Source organism: Pelmatolapia mariae, linkage group LG10_11 (assembly GCF_036321145.2).
Source record: "Pelmatolapia mariae isolate MD_Pm_ZW linkage group LG10_11, Pm_UMD_F_2, whole genome shotgun sequence".
NCBI classification, from domain to species: Eukaryota; Metazoa; Chordata; class Actinopteri; order Cichliformes; family Cichlidae; genus Pelmatolapia; species Pelmatolapia mariae.
The window spans coordinates 35,720,684-35,746,761 of record NC_086236.1 but is presented as its reverse complement, the minus strand read 5'-3'; the positions used below and the strand labels follow the sequence as shown (position 1 = coordinate 35,746,761).

General features: G+C 42.2%; 3 protein-coding genes across 3 annotated transcripts; 1 reads left to right on the top strand and 2 right to left on the bottom strand.

Annotated features, from left to right (window-relative positions):
* Positions 1–907: 907 nt before the first annotated feature.
* si:dkey-250d21.1 (uncharacterized) lies at positions 908–14,338 on the bottom strand. The gene is made up of 11 exons (XM_063485656.1): positions 13,955–14,338; positions 12,075–12,195; positions 11,327–11,434; positions 11,189–11,225; positions 9,251–11,055; positions 9,119–9,149; positions 5,499–7,267; positions 5,361–5,409; positions 3,458–5,256; positions 3,196–3,232; positions 908–3,077 (listed from the first exon to the last, which is right to left on the bottom strand). Exons 1-11 carry the CDS (start codon positions 14,047–14,049, stop codon positions 1,543–1,545), a joined length of 7,386 nt encoding a protein of 2,461 aa, XP_063341726.1. The 5' UTR covers positions 14,050–14,338; the 3' UTR covers positions 908–1,542.
* Positions 14,339–15,360: 1,022 nt separating this feature from the next.
* Positions 15,361–22,056, bottom strand: thap12a (THAP domain containing 12a). Its single transcript, XM_063486087.1, has 5 exons — positions 21,900–22,056; positions 20,971–21,088; positions 20,706–20,804; positions 18,318–18,354; positions 15,361–18,186 (listed from the first exon to the last, which is right to left on the bottom strand). Exons 1-5 carry the CDS (start codon positions 21,983–21,985, stop codon positions 16,370–16,372), a joined length of 2,157 nt encoding a protein of 718 aa, XP_063342157.1. The 5' UTR covers positions 21,986–22,056; the 3' UTR covers positions 15,361–16,369.
* Positions 22,057–23,060: 1,004 nt separating this feature from the next.
* si:ch211-266i6.3 (cytoskeleton-associated protein 2) lies at positions 23,061–25,975 on the top strand. The gene is made up of 7 exons (XM_063487350.1): positions 23,061–23,152; positions 23,421–23,501; positions 23,618–24,303; positions 24,387–24,705; positions 24,799–24,859; positions 24,937–25,195; positions 25,296–25,975. The coding sequence occupies exons 2-7, from the start codon at positions 23,460–23,462 to the stop codon at positions 25,558–25,560; spliced, it is 1,632 nt and encodes a 543-aa protein (XP_063343420.1). The 5' UTR covers positions 23,061–23,152; positions 23,421–23,459; the 3' UTR covers positions 25,561–25,975.
* Positions 25,976–26,078: the final 103 nt, after the last annotated feature.

Sequence of the window (26,078 nt, the reverse complement as noted above, 5' to 3'; positions counted from 1 at the left end):
GGTGTTTTGTCAGTATAGATTCTGTCAGTAAATAAGCAGGTTCCCAGGAAGATTTGGAATAACCCAGAGGAAATTAAAATATTGTGCAACGCCACTTTAAATTTAGTTTATAATGTGGAGCAACAATATTGCCATTGTTCCAACAGCCAGACAGAAAGTATTAACCTACTGCTCAAACAAAGTCTTAAATGGTAACAGCTACATAACCTTGTTTCTCCAATTTTCAGCGCAGCAGGGTTTTTTGAAATTTTTGCTTCTTCACCATGTTGGAATTAATAGCAAATAATTGACAAGAAAGTCAGACAATGCCCTGCAGCAGACCTACACAATGCATCTATTCTGAAAACATTACACATTAACCAAAGCGTAGTTGTAACAATGCAGGCAAAGAGCGCCGATTTGCATCACTAGCGAAAAGTAGCCGGCAGTCTCTTACATGCCAAGCGTTGCAGTGCCTTTACTCATCGCTGGAGGACAAACAGAAATTGTGTAACACACATTTACCTGCTGTCCACAGATAACTTAGTGGTTGTATGACCTTAATAACAAACCTCCCTTTAAACCCACATCCTTGTTGATCAGTAAGTGAATCATGCAAGTCATGCTCCACTGAATACAACAGTCTGACCAGCATTTAGCAATCATGAATGCATCATCAAGTAGCATTCTTCAAGAAGAACGCATTGTTATTATAAGACCTGGCTCAGAAGAAAACATACATATTATAACCAATCCCATAAATCCCAGCATTCACCAGTCACTTCATACCACGGTCAAGTATTTCTGATGGCCCCATTGCGCCATCTTGTGTTAACACACTGATATGGCAACAGGCTTAAAGCAGTTCTTACCTCATGTACAAAGACAGGAAACCACAAGTCCAAGACCCAAAGCATCTTTTTGGAGCATTTTATTACTTTTTTGACAAATATATATGAAGGTTTTCCTATTAAGGAAACATTCTTTCAAAGATAAGTTTACAGCAAATTCATTCCTGCAAAGAGACAGGAAACAGATATGATGGAGCTAACCATTTCTATTTGTGCCCAGTAAAACTCAAGGGTGAAATTTAATCATTAGAATCAACTGATAACAGTGACACAAAAGTCAGTATGGTCATTTCTGGTAATGAAAAACAAACAAACAAACCCAAAAAACAAGTATTTTTGAATGCCAATTGGACGTCTTTAAACATCCGTGTTATGATTTGGTGGGGTGAATTATTAGTTTTGCATCAAGGCACACAAGCATTGATAACTGTCAGTGGAGCATCATTTGTTTTCTTGATTTTTTTTTTTTTTTTGCCAAGACACTGGTCCCACTTGGCAGTACAGCTGTACAAACTACAGAATAAAAACAAACCAAAAAAGCATAAGATAGGACATTGCATGATTATAACCAAAGGGAATCTCAAAGAATTCAGATCAATAAATGTACACAGCAATATTGAGTTCAGATCTTGGGACCTCCACCTGTGTCGAGTTCTTCAGTATGGTAGGGGGTGACATCGCACTGACTCTCACTGCTCAAACGTGCTAGCCGTTACAGAGGATGCAGCTCAGCGAGGGATCTCTTTTCCTGTTCACAAAACTCCTGTAAACTCCTCCTTCCCTGCCTGAAGTTGCTCTCCCTCCTTGAAAATGGTAAGATGACCTGAAGTCGGAGGAGAGTTTCAATGTTGCTGAAACTTCTAATGTGTGACGTCTTGAGTGTGTCGAGCACAGTAGTCGGAAGATAGCCTGCCAGAGGATCCAGCCATTTCTCCTTCCATGACTTCATCTCAGAGTGAAGGGAGGCCTGATCTGGCAAGTCCTCCTTGTACAGGCGGAACACAAGACCACTAAGAATGCTGGTTTCTACTTTGGACATTGCGTAAGGCACAATCTCCAGACACCTTAAGGTATCCAACACCTTTTCTGCGAAGAGGTCATCGATTTCTGCTATTGAATGCTCTACAATTTTCATGCTTAAAGATTCTTTGTAAAACTCGCTCAGCGGCTCGAGGAGCGCTGAATGCAACATCGTAACGTGGAGTTTAGACGCCAGGGCAACAGCTTCCTCAAACCACACTTTGTGATGGCTGTCAAGATCACTCTTCAGTTTACTGAGGGATGCTTTGACTTCAGGCAAGTTGTTCACGGCCAGCAACATATCTAAGGGTTTGCCCTGAAGCGACTGGCTTAGCTTTTTTGTAACAACCAAGACGTTCTTCTGCACCACCGTTGACAGAATGAACTCAAAGTTTCTGATTGTGTCAAAGAACTGAGATGCTTGTTGCTGGTTTGAAGTACTGCCCTCCACTTTCAGCTCATTCAAGCACAGCATGATTGCTTCTAGGATATTTACAAACACCTCGTGCATGTCGTGACTCTTCTCCCAGTTCTTCATGAGCCTGTCCCTCAACTCGTTGCCCTTTCCCTCATCGCGCTGGAACACTTGAATGATCACGTCTTCCAGCTTGTTCTGGCGTTTCGCGTCTTCTGTGAGCCAATGCAACAGCTTACCAATGAGAACTGCTCCATCGGCTGCCTCTTCGGCGGGACAAGACCTAGCGAGCCACACGTTAAGAGACAAAGCAGAGCTGACAGTTCTAATGGCATGCGGGTATTTCTTAGCTATCGCTAAACTTACAGCCCTCATCTGAGCTCCCACTTCACCAACACTCAGCGAGGCCTGACCTCTACAGTACTCCATGTTGAGCCCCCACTTCTCCGACAGGGCGTTTTCGATAGCATTTGCAAGGGTGACTGGGTCTTCGCTAAAGGGGATAAAGGCCAGCGTTTCCTCACATTGGATGTCCTCTTTGTTCAAGTACCTGATGCACAACGGGACATAGAGCTCACCGTCAATTGCAACTGCTTGCTCAGTTATAACTGTGAAGAACTGAGAGTCCCAGAGTTCCTTGAGGATTTCTTCACGTAGCTGGGGTTCGTAGAAGGACACTGCTGTTCTCGGTCCTGGAACCATCTCCAGTATCACGTCATCCTCGGCGGATTTCACCTCACCGTCTTTGGCTTTCTCTGCTACACTGGAGCCATCTGACTCTGTTTGGGCTGCTGGTTTTCTTTCAATGGCGGCTATTTAGAAGGTAAAAAATGTATTCAAATATTAATTAACACACACACACACAAATTGCTACTCTTGGTGTCTGTTAGAATTACTGTACCGATATTTTGTTGCCAATAAAGCACTTACCGCTGTACAGCCTGTGTTTTTGCAGAAATTCCATTACCTGAAAATAAATGTGCAACCATGTGAGTTGTGTTGTGCAGACTGCTATGATGGGCAGTTTGTTTAGCAATGAAATTATCCACATTATGAGCTATGGCTGCATTAGTCGTTTGAGCTATAGAATAGCAGCTTTTTCCAAACTAGCAAAGATTCTTGACTTGAACATTTGGTGGGATGAATTAATGGCAGGGCTAGTTAATCAAAATGAAGAGTGTATTAAAGTTACCTGGGAAAGGCATGGACTGCTCTCTGGATCAACCTCCACGCACTTCTCAATGACCTCTGGCAGCCTCGTTAGTGTTGTGCAGTGAGAGAGGAGCATCACATGATCTGTTTTGCTTCCTTTGCATACAGTGTTTCTCAACAGATCCCTCATCGAATTCAGGGTAGTCTTCATCAGATCACACTCCATACTGACACTAGGCAGGACAGCTACTAGCCTAAGCAGTAAGGTAACAGTTGGATGGCTCTTGGACTCGGGATGGACTAGTGTTTCAGCGATGGATGTTGGAAGAGCAACATCTTGGTAGTTCTCCCTCCACACGGCTGCCCAGGTGTTGAGCTCTTGTTCGGCAACTTCGGGCTCGGGTAGATCTGTAAGGTAGAGGCTGAAAGGCTTGTATGTGGACTCGGACAGTACAGGCTGTGGATTGCAAGAAGGCAGCAACGACAGGACTGACAGAGCCTTTAGGTGGCTGTCTGAGAAGCTGTACTTCATTTCATCAATTAGACTTTGCAGAAGAGGGATGCTGAGATTTTCTCTGTAATATATTTCTGGTGATTCATAGCTGTTGGCTTCCTCTGAGAAGCACACTTGCTCCGGTGCGACCCTGGTCGCCAGCTGGAATGCTTGCTCAAACCAAGTGGAGTGCATAGCGCTAACATTTTCTAACATTTTGTTGAGAATCTCTATGATGGAGGGGATTTTTTCCACTTCACAGAGAATATCAGCAGGGTTTCCACAGCGAAAAACAGTGCTACAGTTACGAAGAGGAGCGCACGCGTTCTTCAGTATTACAAGGGTGACGATGTAATCCATATTTCTCAGAGCAGTAGACAAAACTTGTGCATGCATTGATTTGGCACCTGTGGCAGTAGAGCTCACAGCATCTAGGCAGCTAAGAACACCCTCTAATGTGTCAGCGAGTATGTCAAAGAAGTCCTCCCTCTTTTTCCACCTCGAACAACAGGTTTCTGGAATTTCCTCCAGGGCCTCCCTCGGCATATTTAAAAGCCCGTCGATAGCCTGTGCCAACTGTCTCTCCAAACTAGGAGACTCGTCAAAGAACAGCAGCAGGTCTTCTGTAACATCCAGCATTTTTGCAACCGACGGGCAAGGCACACTTCTCGCCAGCCAATGGGCAAGGCCACAAGACTCACTGGGTGTCACAACACAAAGCGGGTAGCTCCTGAGGAATTCCAAAGACATTTTCTTCAAGCTTTGATAACCTGGGCCCAGCTGCATGAATGCCTGCCCCCGGCACTGCGACATAGGCAAGCCCCAGTCTTCAGTGAGAATCTTTGCGAGGTTGTTCGCTTGTCTATCAACATGGCAGTTTTCATCGAACGGCAGAAAGCCCAGGAGCTCGACTTTTGGAGCCGATTCTCCAACGTACCTCACAAAAACAGGTAGATGGGTCTTGTCACCAATTTTAACAGCCTTGTCTGTGATGAGCGAGAAGAAAGGAGATTCCTGTATTTCTTTCAGTATGACGTCTCTGATTCCATTCATGAGGAGCTTCACCATTTCGTCACTTCCTATAGAAGATGTGTTTTTTCCCTCACATCCAAACCAGTGGCACATCCTTAGTTCCTGGATAAAAAGTTCTTGGTCTTCTTCTGAGAGCTCACAAAGAGTGCTATTCTTTTTCTCCAGTAGTGCAGCCAGCCGGAAAAGTGTTGCCAGACTCTGACGATTATCACCTTTGCTCCCATTCTCATCTGCCAGTTTCAGCTCGGGCTCCTCCATCTTGTCTGGAGATTGGGGGATTTGGAGCTCCTCAGCCTCCTCCTTTATGTAATCAACTAATAAACGAGAAAAAAAACCAAAACAAAACACAGTGACTTTGACAAGTATTATAAACAAGGCAAAAAAAACCCCCAACAACAATGTCTCACAGCAACCGTACCTTCCATATTATTTTCAGTGTTCTTGTTGAAGCTCTTGGATTCCTTATCCTGTAAGAATACCAAGGTATATTATTCTGGTGTTCATTAAAGAAATCCAAAATAAAACAAACTCTATTAAAAAACACAGAAGCACATACCAGACAGATACCCTCCAAGGCTTGTGGTGTAACCTTCAAACACTGGGTCACCATGCGGTCCAAGTCTCTGCTGAAGTCCGTGCCCACCTGCAGCAGAGCCAAGCACGGCGACCTATCTTTGGGATTCGTATCCCTCAGGTACTCTTGGAACTTCTTGTGGCGCATTACAACGCCGCAGTCCTCCAGCGCTGTGCTGGGCAGCACCGACATAATCCTCAGCAGTGTGTTGATGTTCCCAAAGTACTGCATGAGCGGCAGGCGTAACGTGTGAAATATGGAGCTCGGGATGGTCACGGACGCCACTTTGGTCTTCCACGTCACTCTCCAACAGCACAGCTCGGTGAAGAAGTTGTCGGCGTCGGGCAGATCGCTGCTGTAGAGGGGCGGCTTTGATTTCAAGCTCTCAAACACGTAACTCACTGTGACCGAGCACGGGACCAGGGAGAGGAAGTTCAGAGCTTCTTTGTGGTCTTCTGAGAAATGATCCTTCACAGTATTGATCAGGTTGTCTACCAGTGGCACGCTTAGGCCATCTTTATAATAACCGACCGGCTTTATCATGCTGTCCCGTGGTAAAGAGTTCTCAGGCACTTCAATCTGCACCCTCAGACTCTGTGCCATCGCACAGGCCTCGTCGAACCAGTTCTGGTGAAACACCTTCATGTTTGTTTTCACTCTGTTCAGAGTGGCCACAATACCGCTGATCTGACAAAGCTGGGATGCAGCAGTGAACTGGTCCTTCTGGATACCAGCACTCAGCTCTCTGGTAAAAGAGGACGCGTTCTTCAGCACCACCATGGCGATGATGAAATCAAACTCCATGACCTTGTGGAGAAGTGCTCCAGCTAGTTCCGATACAGACGCTTTCCATCTCTGTGGGTTGTTTTTGACTTTCTCCAGACATTCGACCAGAGGCTCCAGCATCTGCACAAACACCTCGTAAGAGTCGTGCTTCTCTTGCCAACAGGAACAGAACTTGCCCTGCAACTCCTGGACTTTTTCGTAGCTCTCTCTGAGACCAAAGTCTATCACGTGGTCGAGCTGCTTTTCTAGAGCAACGCTACTGCCAAAAAACATCAACACCTCTTCAAATGTATCCAGGGCTCTTTTAACAGCAGGCACTGGGATGGATTTTGACCACCACGTGTTGAAAGAATAGCAAGAGCAGTGTGTGCTTATAGCCAGAGGATACTTCTCTTGCACTTTGCAAGCAAAGGCTTTCAGCTTGTAGGAAACATCACCAGAGCCCAGGTACGCTTGACCTCTGCAATTTTTCAAATCAAGATGCCACTCCACGGTGACTATTCCCATAAGACGCTGTACCATGACATCGCATTCCAGATCCGCCTCGAGGAATCCCATCAGTTCTAAGCGCATGACATCGAAACTGTCCACAAACCGCAGAAAGAGCGGAAGATAGTCTCTCTCGCCCAGCTTCACAACGCGGTCAATAAACAAGGAAAAGAACGAGCTCCCCACCTCCATGATGATTCCCTCCCTGACAACGTTCTCGCACACACTGAGAACTTCTTTCATTTCAGACTTGGTCACGTACTCGACTTCTCCATCCTGAGGAGGACACGCGTCACCGTGGAGCCTGCTTTGGCTGCTGTATGCAGAGGTCACTGCAGCCTGTAGTGCAGACTTCAGAGCTTCTCTGTCGGTTTCTGCACATTTCATCTCCACAAGCCTGTCTGGATCCATCTCTAGGTTTATGAGCTGCAGTTCTTCCTCAGTGTCCTTCTCTGCGTGGTTTCCAAAGGAAGTCACTGAAACGACAGGGACAATGTTTCTGATTTGACTTTGAAAATTTGAATTTGAAATATGAATGAATGTAACCAGAGTAAAGTTTTACACTTCAACCTCATTGAGTTGGTTTGGAGTTAGGGCTGTGCGATATGACCTAATTTTTTATATCCTGATATAAGACATTTATCATCCCAACGACGATATATAATCACAAAAATTTTAATTTTTTTAAAAAAAATTTTATACTCAACTTGCGTGAAGTGTTTTCAGCTGGGCGTCATGTACCTGGAGTCGAGCATACAACTTATGTCTAAAAATGCAAAGTTTTAACAGCCGCCATTTTCTTTGTGAGTATTTATTACACGGCGTGCTTTGGGGAAAGGCGTGCTCTAACGTTTGAGTCTGAGGTTTATTTGGAGCACCTGACGGCTCTTTTTTTGCTTCTCGTCCGTAAACTCTCTCCACACTCTTTCACGTGATTCCTGCGTAGGTGGTTGAAGAGGTTTGCTGTGCTTGAGTCTGAGGTGGGGGCCGGTTTCCTGCATAATTTGCAGAGTACAGTTTTCTGGTCCGTGTCAGACTTTTCATAACCAAGCCATGTCCATGCTACAGAGGCAGCCCCTTGTTTAAAAGTAAGGTCCTGGATTTGTTTTGACTGGTCTTTCCGTTTGTCATCATTTTAGTTTATTTTGAAAAGACTCAACAGGATCTTCAGCTTTATTGTGAAAGGTTTATGTGGAAAATAAACAAGCGGACGGCGGAGCCAAACGCTGGGTTTACCGTCGTTGTTGCTAATGACAACGCGTAAAAACAGTGACTTGTCCGTCCGTAGTGTGGTTATATTATATATAAGAGAAAGAGAGAACTTTAAGAAATTCATATAGCCGGTACAGTGACCATCAAAACCAGGAAAAAAATATTGCCGTAAAGAGTTTATTTTGTGATACCACGAAACAAACGATAGCGTGATATGAAACGATGTTTTTATATTGTCACCAGATATATATCATTATATCGAACAGGCCTATTTGGAGTCACCAAAGTTATACAGCAAACAGTTTATTTAATGTGGTTAATTTGTTTTTATTACATAATGAGATTACTCTATACTCTAAACCAGCGGTCCCCAACCTTTCTTTGTGCTACGGACCAGTTTAATGTCGGTCAATATTTTCACAGACCGGCCTTTAAGGTGTCGTGGATAAATACAACAAAATAAAATGATACTACCAAGACAAACATGGTGGTATTTCATAAATATAATAATAAATGCGAATTCAGTGTGTAATTGTGTAACTTTATTAGCAGCGTCCTCCTGAAATGCACCAACAACATTGAGAGTAACATCCTCCTCTCTGCCCCTTAATGCTCTCTGGACGCTATGGTAACACGTAAATATTTCTTTCAAAATAAGACACACAACTACAACACGGGAAAAGACCCAGGGAAACAGAGTTAATGATAAAAACCCTGAAAACCATAAATTTCACACCTGAGCCTCAACTCTCACAGCCCGGTACCAAACGACTCACCCGGGGGTTAGGGACCGCTTCTCTAAATGATGGTGTGCATATTTGGCTTACATTGTTGAGTCAGTGACTTGTGTACGTTGCAGTAGTTATTTTCTTGGAGGAGGCTGAGCATGGAGCTGGTTCAAGTGCAGAGGCCAACCATGCTGACCGTATTTTGTTGTGAATAAAGTTCTGTTTAATTGACTTGACTTCTGTTACAGGACCACTTACTTACTTACATTGTGCACAATGAGCACTTTTCCTATATACAGCTGCATTTAACTATATTCATTGGCACATAAATAATGTGTGAACAACAAGCAGAAAATTATTTCATGATTTGCATTTTCATAATCTCACCTTGTGGAGGCTTCTCTTTTGTATCATCATCCTGTAACACAAACAGGCACCAATGTGACGTCATGTCAGGATAAATAAACGATCACCACTGATTAAAGTCAGATATGAAATCTGTTCAGCTTATCAACTCACCATTTTCAGCATCTGTAGGATGTCTGGGTGCTTCTGGACATACGAATCCACCATTTGTTCAACACTGAAGTGCACGTCCTGGTTAACGTAGACGTACGCCATGCTGCACTGTCTTTGATCCTCTGGCGTGGCTCTCAGGTACGAGTGGCAGCGCTCCAGCACCATGTGGTATTGACCATACACGTCTGCCTCCGCATTTACGCAGGGAACAGTTCCCAAGACCCTCAGCAAGCTCTGCACGTTCGGGTAAAATCCGATATCTGGAATCTTGAGGGTAGCAAAGACCGTGGTTGGAAGAATCCTGCGCTTGCTCGCGTGCCTCCACTTCACTTCCCAGCAGCCGAGCTCTTCGTAGAACGTGTCGGGCCGCGCGAGGTTGTTCAAGTTGGCGTCTGCTACTTTATCCCTGCGGATGCTGAAATTATGGTCAGCCATGTAAGACGGCACCAACGAGAGCCATCTGAGAATCCTCACCATCTCTGTGCTGAACACTCTCTTCACCTCTGCGACGAGGTACTGCAAGATGGGCCGGCTCAGAGTTTCTCTGTAAAAGTCTTCCAGCGGCGTCTCGGTCGCGTCCCCTTGAGCCATTTCCGGTTTGGTGACCTCCACTCCCAGCTTCTTCGCTCGACCGACTGCGTCTGAAAACCATTTCCTGTGGAATATTGCAAGCTCTTGTTGGTATTTGCTTACCAACTTTAAGGCATTGGAAATTGTGTACTGCAAAGTACTGCTGATGCTAATTATTCCCCTGAGACTTGAGTTGAGTATGCTCACACAGCAGAGGGTGTTCTTCAGAACAACGAGTGTCATAATGAAATTGAAATTCTTCAAAATGGGCTTGAGCTTGGCCATCTGCTCAGCAGTGTCTTCATCTACCTTTGAAATGATCTCATTGATGCAGTTCAGGAATGGCTCAAGAATATCTAGCATGGTCTGGAAGGCATCAGTGCCATATTCCCAGTTCCCACTAATAGCTGCCTTGATCCTGTCCACTTCCCCTTTTATGTGCCCGTATGTCATCTGGATCTTTCCCTCCAGTCGCTTGCACAGCTCTGGTGTTCTCCTGAGTAACGAGGCCACTTCCTCTACAGTGTCTGCAACCGTCTGGATGGAGGGCACGGGCATGCAGCGAATGATCCATATGTTGAAAGCGTACGGGTCGCTTGGCGACAGCACGACTTGTGGAAACTCCTGCAGAATTCGGCAAGTGAGATCTCGCATTTTCTGACACATACTACCTGTAACGAGATAAGTGAGTCCTCTGCAGTGCTCCATTCTGAGCCCCCACTTGTTTCGCAGCTCAGACAGGAGCAAATAAAACAGATTTTCTCCATCCATGTCGCACGGCAAGAACCCGACGAGGTGCTTTTGTGGAAACCCAGCTACTGTGACGGACCTGATGAACACCGGGATCTGTTCCTTTCCTTCTATCTTGGTCACATCCTGAAGCAGAATGGAGAAGAACCTTGCCAGCCTGAGGCTGTTCTGGATCTCCTCTCGCATCAGATCTTCGCTGAACTGCAGGATCTCTTTCTTGTCGATCTTTTCCAAACAGACCTGATTGAGCGCCCGCTGACCCCTCGCACCTCCGATCGGCTCGTCGGCATTGATGTTTGCACCGTTGATGCTGAATCCCGTCAGTGCCAGGATTTCCTTAAAGTAGACTTTCAGAGTCTCTTTTGCTTTGGAGGTGGCTGCATCCTCTTGGGTTTGGTTTTCTTTTTGCAGTTCACTTGCTGCGCTGTTCTCTCCACATCCGCTCTCTTCTTTCGTCTCCTCCGTTACTTCTGCGGCTGTGTTTTCTTAAGCATGAGAAGACATACTGATTTCAAAAACACTAATTCAGTCAGTCAGTGTTTACAACATGAGCATATACGCTAAAATACACGAAACCTTGAGGAAATTTAAAAAAATGAATCGAAGCAGTTACTGTACCTTTTGTCTTTTTCACAGCAGTATCATCCTCTTCTGACTAGTTTGGTGAAATGGATAATTAAACATTTTTAGGATGTTAATGTTTGATTTAAAAAACATTCCAACAAGAGCAATTCAAAGAACTGGACAGACACTTACAGGATCTCTGGCTCGCTTCCTGCTGTAGGTTGACTGATTGTTCGCAGGCCTTGTGACGTCAAATATTGTTGGAACAGCATCTTCCTTTAACACACAACTGGATGAACTCTGGATGAACAAACATGCACACAAACAAAAATATGAAGCAGACACACTGATGCATTTCTCTAATATCAAAATGTCAATACAGGGGATTATAACAAAGAAATCAATATGATCTGACATTTGTAAACAAAGCAGTTTTTTGCACTTATAGTTTGAGTGGTGTTGATAAAACTGTGAAGAATCTTTTATAGTTTTATTAAGTTGCATTATGCTGATTGCACAGATGTGCTTGCAAAAAAGCACTTGTGTTTGACATCAATAAGCTGCACAAATATGGGGATTTTTAATCTCCCGTTGTATGATATCAGGCTGCCCACGTGTACCTAATGAACTGGAATTCTCTACTAGCACCTACTCGACCCACACTGAGTGTCACCTCAGTGTGGGTGGGGCTGAAAGCCCTGTGACATCATTTGCATGCTACATCCTTACAATCCCTCTAGATTCTGTCGGCGGCTAGCACAAAAACCTCTGCTTGCTTGGAACCCCGGCTGTGTAGGTACTAAAACAGTACCCGGTACCAGGTTCTACCACCTAATGGAAAAGTCTAAAAACCGAGTCGAGTAGGTGTTACTGCAAAAGAGCCTTTTGTTTAGTTAGTTGATCTTAACTGAGAGCAATGGGCAGCAGACCCGCTTCTCACCTGGTGAGAGATCATAGACGGCTCAAAGTGCTTTGCACAAAGTCTGTAAAGCTTATGCAGCTGTTCAGGAGGTTCTGAAGCCAAATCTGGACGATGACAGTTCTCCAACCATTGATTGCAGCTGCAAAACACAAGAGGACAAAGGTGTCAGTTGTTGGAGGCACAACCAAATACAGAGTAAAACGGACACCAGCGAAACACCGAACATAAACAAAAAAACCCATAAAAGCCCCCAAACATCATTCGGGTTCTCAAAGGATTGAAATGTATTGGAGGTATTTAATTATGCACTGTATCCAAGCACGGCCGTCACCCACCCAACTCCCCTGATGAACTTCACTCACAGTGAGCATAATGAACAGTTTGTCACAGCGCCCAAACTCGTCTCTCTCTCTCTCTCACACACACACACACACACGTATTTGGAAAGCTCTCTTAAGGGGCACAATGAGGTTCATGATTTTATGCATTGTGGTTTAACTGAGGCCATTTCTGGAATCAGTGGCACACACACACACACACACACACACACACACACACACACATATATGTCGCATAGATTAATGAATTACTTAACGCAGGGACAGCAGCTGCTGAAGAGGATTTGGAGTGTAGTGTTTGGGCGCCGTTACCGTGCTATGCTCAGGCTCACCTAGCTGCTAGGTGATCACAAATAAACTGGGGTCCACGTTGGGAGATGTGGCACAGTTCAGATCACCTGGCCTAAGCAACCCCTTACTCTTTAGCGTTATGCAGTTTACTTTCACTTCAACGCTGTTCACTGTGAAGCAGAACTATGGCTGCACTGCTTGTGTTTTTATGGACACTGAGCCAATGCAGTTTTATTTTTTTGGCTGTCTTTATTTCTTCAGAGTGCATAATTGCACTTTGCCTCACTGGTGGCACTACTGGAACAAATTAAATGAATTAAGTGTGAATGACTGCCGAGACTGTAGCTTTGGCTGATTTACATGAGCTCGTTTCCTTCTGACACAGCCTTATTATTATTCATCTCTACTAAATTGCTTTAGTAGTGCATTATTAGCTGTTTTAACATCAGATGGGCGCTTATTTACACTTAAGCCAAAGCTGGAGGCAAACTCCTTTAAATATGTCTTAGACCCCATGATCTGCTAGTAGGCAGTATTTCCTCTGGCATGGAGGACTTCCTGTCCACAGACACTGTACCTTGATTCAGTCAGCTAGCGTGCATCTGTCACTCAGTCACAGTCCTTATTAATTCTCGAATTTATTTGTAAGTCGGTCAACAGAGCCAGTTATGATTCACGACAACAAAAAGCTAAAAGGACGGACGAGATAACTATTAATTCACAGGGCGATCACATGGACACTGCTTAAATATTGTAATATTTATACGCTACACAATGAGCTGTGATGGAAAATTACTATGGAGCTGCGCAGCTTTGTGAGCAACAACCAAAACACCACCAAAAGCATTATTAATTACAGGTGTTTTAATTGTGCTAAGCTAACGCGAGTCATTCTCATATTGCCGCACCGCTGGGATGGTGAGTGCTGTGCACTGATGGTGATTTAAATAGAGCACAAAAAAAAGTTTTTAACTAAGGCTTCTCAGCGTGTGTGAAATGACTGAACTTAAAGGTAATCCCCAAAAGGCCGTTTTTCACGTCGGTGTCCGTTTCTGAGGCTGAACGAGTGACCGGAGTCTTATTTCACACGGACTTTTCTTTCAGGAGTAACGTTAAGTCTGCGCCATTTTCCACCGAGTTGTGTCACTATTAGCCAACATGATGTTAGGCTAACGCCAGTGCTAACAGCCTGTAGCCAACACATTTATTCTGCATGCTCAGCGGCTCGTTTCTCTAGCTGCATCTCAATGAAATAAGCATAAGTCTTACCGCTCCGGATCCAATGGAAAGCTAAAAAGTGGAGTGGTCTTTTCGGATCCCCGCTGCTGGTAATCACAGTTCGCTGCGGCGCAGCAGTCAGTCATTTTGGATTGCAATGAAGCTAGCAAGCAAGTTAGCTAGCTTAGCTGGCGGTTGCAAGCTGGCAAGCCTACTGTGAGCAAACCTGTAGGACAGTCTACAGAGTCATGCCTTGGGCAAAACCTGCAACCGACACAGTTGACTTTCACTGTTATTCTCGCTTATTGCCTCTTTGCCAGACTAAGAACCTACTAATTCCATGCTTTCAAAAGTTGATGCTGCGTGCTGAGCCAAAGTCGCCAAAAGCGTGTTATCCCATCAACCAGGAACTAAGTGCTGCAATAAAAACATTCACCAGCAGAGGGCAGAATACCATGACCAAAGAGCATTATTGTCAAGATGAATTACTCCCTATTCTGATGTAGCCTGAAAATGCGCGCAGGAATTAAATAAAATTAAGGTTTGTTTTGTTGGGATATACAAATAAACGAGGTTTACATTCACAACTTTTGGCATGGCGTCGTTAAAATCCTCCGTATGCGTCAGCTACTGGTACAGTTCAATAAAATGTCATTACACAAACATTAAGCACAGGTGTCGTATTTTTCTTGTTCTAACTGAACACTCTTTGAATTTGACTTGGCGCTTCCTTTTCTTTGAGCACATTTGATTGTTTTTCATTTCAGTGATATACCTCCTGTCTGTGAAACGCCAGACAATGAATTAATTAAAATGTGGAAATAAATAATTTATGAATACAGTTTTCCAAAATAGAAATTAATACAAATTTGACATATCTAATAATTTAAAATTTTAATTACTCAATTGTTTCTGTGCTGCATCATGAATTAATTCTATCCTTCAACCTTACCAGTAATGGCCAATTCAAAGTAATCAGCCTTTGAATTGGCCAGGAGTTGTTTTTTTCAATGGGCGTTTGTCAGTTTAAAGTGCAGAGTTTGTCCTTGCATGCTCGCTAGTTCCTCTTTGGCAAGTACACTCAAGAGTCCAGACTTCTGAGGACACAGCTCAGTTAGACAGCAGCAGATTTGATGACTATGGCTCACCTTAAGTATACTTTACTGGCTTTTTACCCTTATAAGTAATATTTACAATGAAAATAGCATGTAATTGACCTAATTGTCTTCTTTTAAGTTATATATACAATTCTATAGGCACTCCAGCAAGTTGTTTGGCTATAAAAGAGTCACTGATGTTAAATTATTATGGAGTGAACACTGGGTTTATTTAGAAGAAGGCGATAAAGAACTATGCCAAAATTCTTCTTCTGCTGTTTTAAATGTCCACAGTAAAAGGGGATATATTCAAGCAAGAAATCACTCATCTGAATAATTTTATGGCTTTATTTTTTTAAAACAAAGAAAATGCATCCAAATTATGGAAACCTGTGTAAAAAAACAAACAAAAACAAAACCTGAAAAGTCCACATATATATTCAGGAAAGCAGACAGCCACCTCCTATACACAAATTAGAAATTCAAAGCAATTCTCTTAATAGCATTTTTTTCTTTCGAGATCAATCTAAAGAAAAAGGAAAGGTAAAAGAAACATTTCAAGAACTCAAAAATGAAACTTTAAACTAGGTTCAAGCTCCGGTTTGGGAATGCTCAGTTGCAGCCAAGCAGGCCAACACTGAGTTCTGAGTCATATAATATTTCATATTTAATATTTACACTGAACTCTACAGAGAAAATGTAGTTTAAGGGCAGACAAGTGACTCAGCACACTCCACTCAGACAGGGAAGACGGATAGTGGTAGGTACAGTGTGTCTCCAAAGCACCATCATAGCTGGATCAGCATTTGAAATTTTGTTCAGGACAACAAAATGTAAAAAAAAATCAAAGAGCCCAATTCTTTACTGACACATTCAGTGAGGGATTTATAGCTGAACAATATTACCTGCTTTAACAGAGCTTACAAAACTGTGTATTCATATTCTACCAAAGATACAGTTTGGAACAAGAAACTGTAGCAAGACTGCTGGGATCTTGATCAGTAATTTATCTGATGATGTTGGAATCCTTCCATTTCCCCCCAAAGCCAGATTACATAAATATAGCATAAACAGCAAGACTGACTGGTGCACAGATTACAAGAGGTTGGGGTTCAAACCACTTCTCTCATTTCTAAATAACAAAAAACTTTTAAATTAGAACTTCAGAGTTCAGGGCTGCACTCAACGTTCACCAAGCACCCACGCTGCAGCATAGGAGGCTGTTTTCCTGTAAATGGAGGGCCGTCATTGGCAAAGCAAGATGGTGAACTTGTCATTTTTTTTCAGTTTCTGGAGCCAGCACAGTGACGCTTGTATGTGTTAGGAAGTATCTAACACCTGTCTCTGCTCCGCTGAGCGTGATTCCCGACTACAACTCCTGCTGCACCTCAGGGTATGTCTTCATGTAGGTATCAACCAATGAATCCAGATCAAACCTAACATCATAGTTAATGTTCAAAAGAGCAAGGCTTTTGGATTTAAATCTGTCAGGCGTGTTCTCCATGTACATTGTGAAGCGCTTGTATGCCACGTTGCAGTTGTCCTCCAAAGCCAAGGCAGGCAGGACACCGATCAGTCTGAAGACCGCCAGCATGTTTGGGAAGAACTTGACGTCAGCCAGCTGCAGTGTTTCATGGAGACTGGAGGGAAAAGTCTCACCTTTCCCCTTTTTGTTCCATTTAACCCACCAACAGTGCAACTCTGCAGAAAGGGTTCCTGCATTTGGGATGTCATTATTAAATGCTTGCACATTCACCTCTTCGGGCTCTGTGGATTTGTGCTGCTCTATGACAGCAGGGATCAGCGACAGACACCTGAGAAGCTTCAGGTGGTCTTCACAGAAGAGTCGATTCATTTCTCGGATGGTGTGATTCACCACAGGAACAGACAGGTGTTCCTTGTAGTAACTCTCTGGCCGAATGGATCCACATTCTGCCTGATGCTTCCTCAAGAACGACCGAGGAAGCTTCGCTGAAATTTCCATGGTTGCAGCTATGGTAAGAGCCTCATCGTTCCAGAATTCGTGATACACGTCGATGTTGTCAGACACCTCTTTCAGAGAATGCAACACAGCTTTTAAACTGACTGCAGCTAAATGGGTTTCTGTTGCGTTCCCTTGTATATTTTTCCCAAAGGCTTGGGTGAGCGTCATCACGTTTTTCAGAACAACCAACGCCATCACGAACTCAAAGTCGGTCAGTGCTTTTGAAATCTCTAAAGCGTTTTGTGAGACTTGATCACTCCATTTCATATCTTCATTGTCATGCACGCTGTCTATACAGAGTAGCAGTGCCTCCAGGATATCCACTGCCACTTCAAACGCATCATTTCTTCTGGTCCATCCGGTGCGACAGATCTCTTTCAGTTCGTTGGCTTTCTCCTCGTTGTCAGGGTAGAAAATCGAAATTGCGTTCTCGAGCTCCAGCTGCAGTAACGCTGACTGACCGAAAAAAGACTCAATCTTCTTAAAGGTAAACATGACAAGCTGAACCCCTGACGAAGCCATACCACTGGCCAGCGACATGTTCAAGGACTGACTGGAGCTCAGTGTGAGCACAGCCCTCGGATGCATCTCCATTAGTTTGGCAGCCAATATTTTTATTTGATTAAAATGCGTCCCTGAGCAGGAGTGAGCTTGTCCTCTACACTTTTCCATATCTAATCCCCATTTGTCAGTCATTTCAGACAGCAGTTTCTCTGCAAGGATATCTCTATCTCCTTCGAAGCTCAAGAATCCGACAAACCTTTCCCTCTGAAAGTTAGACCCGTCCACGTAGCGAACAAAGACAGGGAGCTGCCATTCTCCCGAGATCTTCACTAGATCACCAGTGAGTAAAGAGAAAAAACTGCTTTGTTTAATTTCCTCCACAAGCTTACTGCGGACGAATTTCTCACACACCTCAATCAGCTGATTCAGTTGTTCGGTGGAGCAGCACTCCTTATTGTCATTGTACCTCTTCTTTAGGACTTCATCTCCACACATGATGCGATTATCTAGCAATGCCTGAAAGCTGCTGGACCCAAGGCCTTGGTCCTTATTATTAGCAGGCCCCATAGGAGGAATGCTTTGCTCTCCCAGCAGGAGAAGGACTTCAAATAATGACTTCAGATACTCTTTGTATTCTTCTTCCTCTGATAACGTCGGGATGTCTTCCTTAGCTGTTGCTGCCTGAGACTTTTTCATTTCTGAAAAAGAAAAGGAAACGCTTGAAGGAGAACTCAATAACTCCTCTTGTAACAAATGAGCCTGTGGGATGTTTATAGTTTCATTTTTCATTAATAAATATCTGTGTGTGTGTGTTGATATTTCTACTTACTCTTCCTTCCCTTACTTTCCATTTCATTGTCTTTGGTCTACCAAAAAAGAAATAAAAATGGAGTTAATATATACCACTTAAAATGCCACTGAGATACAATGATAATATACACTTGTGGTCAGAACTTTACAAACATGCATGATTGTTATGGTAATTTTAGGCTTTTAATAATTCCTTTAAAGTGTCCTTTTCCTAAGATGAATAAGAGAGTAATTCATTACAGCATACATCTGCAATGAATTCCGAAAATACAAGAATTTGGTGCAGAACTTTGAATTTCTTTTGGATTTTCTTTAATTCACACAGGTTTGAAATTGGACATATTTGATTAAATAGCAAGTTTCACCTTGACCACATGCCTTTGGTAGTCATTAACAAGCATCTAGGATAGTTCTGGTAGAATATTTGCTCACTCTTGGCAGAACTGGTTGGTTTCCTGGCATGGAGCTGTTTTTTTACTACTATAGTCCACAAATATTCAGTAGGGTTCAGTTCTGGGCTTTGGGCCTTGCTTTTATCCACAAAGGAAGACATTTTCATGTGTGTCAGGAATCACTGTCCTGTTGATCATACTCTGTTTAGCCACACCAGAGTGCATTATCATCAACACATCAACATGCACACTCTCTTTCCTTGTAGTTCACTAGGTTTCTACTGTAAATAAGCTTATATACTAAAGCTGGGAAACTTCTGTAATATAACTGTGCTGCAAGTGTTTTGTTTCCTTCTTTTTGTTTGGTGTTATCTTCACTAAAGCCAAAAACATGTCTGAATAACAGGCAATGCTTTTTATTTGGCACAAGCTCCTCAAGTTGGGCAGTCAGTTAAGTACTCTGTTTTAAAGGGGACAGTACATACTGAGGGGAGTATTAACAGATTTTAAAAACCAAATAACACCAAAATACCAACATGGGTGGGAATGTGTCAATTAGAGGTTTCAGATGTTGGCTTTGATTGACTTTTTATTATTTGCCCCGCCCTACTTACTACCAAAGAATAATAAGAAAAAGACCCTATTACTACAAGATCCAGATGTTTAATTAGGAATAAAGGTATCTGTCCTTTCTCAGCTGTCTTTGTAATGAATATTAAAATCTTTCCTCAATTTTAAAGACATAATGTTAAACATGAATAAAGTCTTCATTTGTGTAATGCTGGTATAAATTTTTTTGTGATATAAAAAAAGTCATTTTTCGACTTCATTGCTATAACACTGCCATGCGTTTACATTTCATACTGTGCAACCATGAGACAAGCGCAGACATGTCTGAGAGCTGGGTGTCAGCCTCTGCTGACCATTCACTACAAACAAAGCACAGTACTTTGAAAAATGTGTAAGAAAACTATTGTTGCTATAGGTGGAGGCAACAAGGTGTTTCACCACTTGGGCAAAAAACAAACCATCATATACAAATGACTCCACCGAGCACTGCTGGAGCACGAGAGAGTTACACTCCATAGGACAGGAAGACCGAAAGGCTCATGGAAACTACTGTTGCAGTTAAATGGTGGACATGCAGGGCTTTAAGCAGCTGGTTAAAAAGCTCAGCCCAAGATACAGCATCCCAATCCCAATATTTTCCAGTTTTATTGTGTTACAATATTGTTCAAGCTTCTGAAGCGTTAGACGTTTACTTTAGTTACTGTTTAAGTGTCACACAGTTATTTTCTACTTAAAATGTGTAGCAAAAAAACTGCCTACGCTTACATTTGTTACTGGATATACTCCTGTGTCTTTATGATTGCACTATAACGGTGCTGTTGGGGCCGTGTGTCAGTAGACTCACACTACAAATTAGGCAGTCTGTCATCACTGACAGTAGTTCAGTGGAAAAGAAGGATGGAAATATCGTGATATAATTTTGGAGCTGTATTGCTCACTCTTATTGCTCCATACAAGAACTGTTGACTATCTTTTGAACCACGTTGTGTTAAAAATACAGTAGTTATTCATTCTTTTTGGTTTGTATAACATACAACGGCTACTATTATCTTCACCCCTTATATGCAAACATAAAATGCCTCTCTCACTTTGTGAGAGCACAGAATGACTGCTTTTCCTCTTCCTCTCTTTTTGTGCTGACACACACTAAATGTCACATGCCCCATGTAACTGCATTTATCTCATTTTGCTTTTGTTAGGCATTTCTGTCACAAAAATTCCTCTATTTATCCTCCCATCCACCAAGATGGTTTGCTCGTTTAGTTTTTGGTATGCTCTATATCAAATATATTTTCATGTATATTTATTCTTTTAACTTTGGTGCATTAAAGCCTGAGTATACTGCAAAACCAGAATAGATCATCAATAATTAAAAATGTCTGACTTTATCAGGGATTCGCATCCCTGATGGGAATCCCTGAACACTTCTGATTAATTTAACCCACCGTCGGTTTAGTGCGCTTCGCCTGTCCATTCTGAGGTTGGCTTGACATATCAAAAGCAGTTGGTATGGAATCATCCTTCAGCACTGTACTCTGAGCATCCTGTAACCAAAACACATACGATGACCTCATAAAACTGTTAATGAGGTAAAACCTGAACTACAACAAAAATAAACTGAAACCCCAATTTATTTTTTCAGATTTTACACAAGGACTGAAAACTCCATTGTTTCTTGTAATACGGACAATTTGGACCAATAGTACTTACACTGTCAATCAAAGACGTTTCAAAATGTTTCCCACAAACTCTGTAGTATCTGTACAGGTGCTCTGGTGATCTGTCAATGAGGTCTTGCCTCTGGCATTTTTCAGCCCACTTCTTGGACCTGAAACAAGGAACCAAATTGTGGACAAACTTCAACAGTACTGTATACTAATTAAACAAGATCCTTTATTGCACATTTGCAGATATTAAAATGATACAGAGACTGACTGAATATACAATGTTGAAAAACAGAGAGATTTTTATTGAATTTGGAAACAATTGCTAGGTTGGGTTAGAAGTATAGTGACTATGTCTTACAAGAGATGCTTTTACAATGTTTTGAATATGAAAGCTATGAATTCACACTGAAGCTTCAGTGCATATAGATCACACAAGGCAATTTTCAAAAGCTGCCAATAACAAATTCAACGTTATAGCTTTGTGTATTCTCGAGGAACGGTGCAGGAGATCGGCAATTAGTTCTTAATTATATACTAAGTGAACCAACATGCTCTACACAGGATACTGTATGATACTTCTTTGTGAGACTATATGTCTCAAAAACGATAGAAGCTGCTGGTAGAGTTCAGACACTAATTAAAGATTAACAAGAATTGGCCGGTGAGTTTGAATACCTAACTGCCAGTGACTCGTTGATGTTTACATTTTTAAAACTTTATTTCCTACCCTGCTTAAATCTTGTAACACTGCTTTTACCAAACTGTTATGACAAACCGTGATATTCCAGATGTGCTTAGCAATATGCAAAAAAGTGAACCTATGAACATTTTTACTACCAAATGCTTTTGAATAAAAACGGTACTAAATAGCTAAATGCAAAGGTTGCAAAAAGCGTGCCATAGTTTCCTCTGTAACAAAGTCTCACTTCTTGCTAGCTTGGGGTTACTGTTTGCGATGCTAACATCAGTTACCTTTCTGCATCATTCGGGAACCGGAAGAGGGGCTGAGGGTCAGATTTGCCACTGGGACAGTTCGGCACAGCGCAGTGATTTTGCATTCTATATATTTTACGAAAGAAACCCTTTTTTTTAAATCGTTTTATTTTCAGAGGGTAGCAAAAGAACTGCTAACGTCAGTAGCGGAAGTATAAAAGAGCTTCCGAGTTGTGCTTTCAAAATAAAATACTCTGGGCTAACTGGGTAATAATTTTATATAATTTTATAAAATAATTTTAGTAATTTATAATTCTTCTACTTTTTAAGAAAAAGATTTTTGTTCCTTATCAACTCAAAAATTACTGTACTTCTTTACAGTTTTCAAGGCTTTTTTAAACTACTCTATATTTCTAGCTTACGCACAACAAAAGTTTACGAATTTAAATAGACCTAATGAAAATGCCTAGAACGCGACACATATAAGCAAACAAACAACAAATGCATGGATAAAATTACAAATTGCCGCCTCGGTATGCAATATATGCCGTTATAATTCACGTGCTCATACGACTTTATTCTGAAGGCTGTTATTCTAGCACATGATTAGTTTGACTTGGAAAATAACGTGCATCAAATGAGCGCGCGTTTCTTTTCTGTCCCATAATCCTCAGCGGTCTTTTCAAACTCTGAAAACATGCCGAGGCATAATCCCAAATGTATCTTGTGTTTGTGCTGAGGCGTGGGATCCGTAATATTAATATATCACACACAGTCATTGGCTGTTATGCTTATTTTAAAAAGATAATTTGCTTTTATGTACTTGTGCAGAAAACAAAGTTAAAGGCTTGTGAAGACTGACATAAAAGCACCGCTTAATACAGTAGAGGCTTTCATAAGTCACACTCTCATGTATTCGTTTGTTCCAACTCTATTTCCTGACAGCTGGTGTTTAACTGTCTCGACTTCTTTTTTTAAGGGCAACATTGGGTGTGTATCGGTCAGCACGGACCGGTATTACAGGAATTTTATTTGGGTTCAAACATTTAAACAGAAGGGGGGATAAAAACCTAAGGGCTGGAAGAATGACGTTATCTGTTGTTCTCGCTCTTAGTTTGGAGATATTTTATTGGTTGGTTTTGGTTTCTCGCGATACAGAGGTGACCAATTGGAGCGCTGCAGCGCCAAGTCAAATCCTGAAGAAGCAAAACGAGGTGTGTTTTTCCCTCAGATTGAACTGTGGCGCTGAGGTGGAGGGGTTTCTTGGAAGATTATAACGAAGCGCAGAAGGGGTAAGTCAGTGTTTCATATATAAGCATTACTTTAGCCCACTATCGGAGACTAACGGCAAATTTTCATTATGTCCAACCTGTATTCTTTAACGTTATATTAGCTAGCTAACCTTAATTTACGACAGAGTACTGCATATGCGTATTCAACACGTAGAGTGAAATTTAAGTTCTTAGCTTTTACTAAATGATTGAGTTTCGAGCACTTCACGTGCAAGATGATGTTAATAACTAATCACGCAGTGTATTCCTTGCTTTGCTCACATTCCAGCATTCCTGACTAATTTAAGCAGTTTTGAGGGGCTACACAATGGAAGTTGCAGTTTCAAGACGGAACCACATCAGTAAGAAAGTAAGCTGAAATAACATGACATTTTTTTTTGAAAGCTATATTATCCAGAGATGCCCATCTTGAATTTAGCAGATATCATGATGTAATGTTGTTGTTGTTGTTGTTTTTTGTAACAGGAAAACAAGGAAAATGCCCAGCCTGCACATGAAAGAAAGTTAATTATAAAAGGAGAGAAAACATCTGTTGTGCCATTCCAACTGAAAAATGGCCCAAAACAGCAGACCCTACCAAAGAGTCAGCCCCTTAGAGCTAAGGCTAAACAAACTGACACTAGGTCAGTGCCTGAGGCCCAGAAACCGGTACCAGCTGCTGTGTTGTTATCAAGGAATGCTCTAGGAATGTATAAAGGAAAGATTGTCCAGTCAAAAATTGGGTCTATTTGGAAGGCAAGTGCAGGTATGATGGATCCTAACCCATCAGCACTGAAAATGGAGAACCAAAGGCCTGGAAAAATAGCAAGAAGAAGGTCCAAATCTGCTGCTGAGATGCAGAGACATGGTACTCAAAAACCTGCACCAGTGAGGTCCAAGTCGGTGTCTGATGGGCCTGCTCAGGTTTCCAAGCCTGCTGCCAGCAGTCGTCATCCTGCTGGATTCTCCTCTGCTCGCCCCCCTGCAAGAATCGTCCCAGCAACACTAACCACTGCTGGCTCTAGAAACACTACTGTGGCTCCCACCAAGACAGGTGGGACTCACAACCCAAAGACACAGATTTCAGAACCTGACAAGAAGGTCAGCAAGCCTCTTGCCTCAAACACTATCAGTCAATACAGATTTACTATGGAGACTGCAGAAGAGAGAAAGTAAGATGGTCCACACATACATGCGATGTTTGCTGTATTACAATAAAATAAAAAAACTTAATTTATTTATGTGCTTTCTACAGAGCAAAACTGGCTGAGTGGCTGGCTTCAAAGGGTAAGGCTCTCAAGAGACCAGCCATGTCGACAGCAAAGCCCTCCAAAACCAAAGTTTCTACAAAACCTGTCGTCAAACTTCCATCTCAGCCTGCTGCACGCCACATGCCTGAGCCAAGACTGGAAATGTACACCGCTGACACTGCTGTAGGCACTGTTTCCTGTGGAGATACTCGGAGGGCAGGACCAACAGCATCCAGCCAAACTCCAGTGATCATGAACACTACACTAGACCTAGAAAATTCTGATGGGGATCTGTCTGCTGAGTCACAAGACAGAGTGGATGATGTAAGCAGAAATGGAGCATGGTTTCATCTTCTAATTAGCTCGATTAAAAGGTATAATATTGAATATCAAAGATCTCCTCCCTTTGTTTTATAGATTGTTGTGAATCTCTGTGATGCCTTGGAGGCCATGGAAACGCCATCGAGATGTAGTGATGGTAAAATAATCAGCATTATGTCAGTTCTTTAATTATCTGATGCCTTTGTTTACATATTTGTCATTTGTGTTGATAAGAACTCACAGGTTTGACAGATAAGTGCAACAGTGAAATGGAGGATAGCAAGCCTATAAATGAATGTAAAGCGGAGGAACTGAAGATTGACATGCCTGAGGATGCTGGTAAGCAGGTGAAGGATGAAGCAGAAGAAAGCGATGATCAGAAAGTGGAGATGGATTATGTAGAAAGTGATGATGATGTGATGGAGACAACTCCAGAGATGGAGGATGCATCAGTGATCAAATACAGTGTGAAAACAACGCCATACTTGCAAAGGTGAGCCGGTCAACTTTCTCTTAGCAAATCTATTCAGTTACTTGATTATTTGAGCCACTTCATTCTTAACTCTTACAAAATGATTCTCTCAACATTTCAGTGTCAGAAAAACAATTGAAGGCGAGGTCGGCACGAGTGCATCCAGGAGAAAGAGCAACATTAATGATCTCAAGTTTCTGACACCTGTGCGCCGCTCCTCCCGCATCCACAACAAATCCAGCCAGCTGCCCAAGATGCTCGTCGATCACGATCCCTGCGTGTCATCGCTGGCTGAGCTGGTGAAGCTGGATGATAATCCTAACGCCTACATCTACAGAAAGAACACTGCACTCGTCGCAGATCTCCCGGACGAGTCCAGCCTCTAAAGAAACCTATATTTGTACTATTTCTAAGGGGGGGTAATTCAGCAATGCTTGGTACTCAACCTAATGGACACTTTAAAGATGATTTTAATATTGAATTGTCCTAATATGAAATATTTTACTGTATTTATGTTCATGCTGTCCTGCTTTATTTCCTTGAATACTAACTTTTCTAAAGTAAACACTTTAGAAAAGTGTTTAATTGTCGTAAAGTTGTCTTTAAAAAATGAAGTCTTGAGTGCATCTTTTTATAGAACCTATGTAATAAATTGAAACTATCTTCCATCTATAAAGTGGGCAAGAATTAAAATTATGATAAAGTAACCCTACTTTCAATAAAAGACTCAGCTTTCTGGCAGCTAATTGGCTGTTGTTCACTGATGTCGGACCATCACATTTCAGAGCTTCGAGAGTAGCTCATGGATTATTTGTTCCCTGGCAGAAAATGAGTGGGGAGAATAAAACGAAAGTAAATCCAATCATTTTCTTGCTTTCCATATCAACCATTACCTGCTCAAGCG

Coding starts and splice junctions, on each gene's coding strand:
- si:ch211-266i6.3 (XM_063487350.1), top strand. CDS start 23,460: ATGGAAGTTGCAGTTTCAAGACGGAACCACATCAGTAAGAAA. Junction 24,304..24,386: donor GAGACTGCAGAAGAGAGAAA/GTAAGATGGTCC, acceptor TGCTTTCTACAG/AGCAAAACTGGCTGAGTGGC. Junction 24,706..24,798: donor CACAAGACAGAGTGGATGAT/GTAAGCAGAAAT, acceptor TTTGTTTTATAG/ATTGTTGTGAATCTCTGTGA.
- si:dkey-250d21.1 (XM_063485656.1), bottom strand. CDS start 14,049: ATGACTGACTGCTGCGCCGCAGCGAACTGTGATTACCAGCAGCGGGGA. Junction 5,257..5,360: donor CACTGAAAATAATATGGAAG/GTACGGTTGCTG, acceptor CTCGTTTATTAG/TTGATTACATAAAGGAGGAG. Junction 3,233..3,457: donor GCAGTCCATGCCTTTCCCAG/GTAACTTTAATA, acceptor ATTTATTTTCAG/GTAATGGAATTTCTGCAAAA.
- thap12a (XM_063486087.1), bottom strand. CDS start 21,985: ATGCAAAATCACTGCGCTGTGCCGAACTGTCCCAGTGGCAAATCTGAC. Junction 21,089..21,899: donor TTCCCGAATGATGCAGAAAG/GTAACTGATGTT, acceptor TCCTTGTTTCAG/GTCCAAGAAGTGGGCTGAAA. Junction 18,187..18,317: donor GGAAAGTAAGGGAAGGAAGA/GTAAGTAGAAAT, acceptor TTTCTTTTTCAG/AAATGAAAAAGTCTCAGGCA.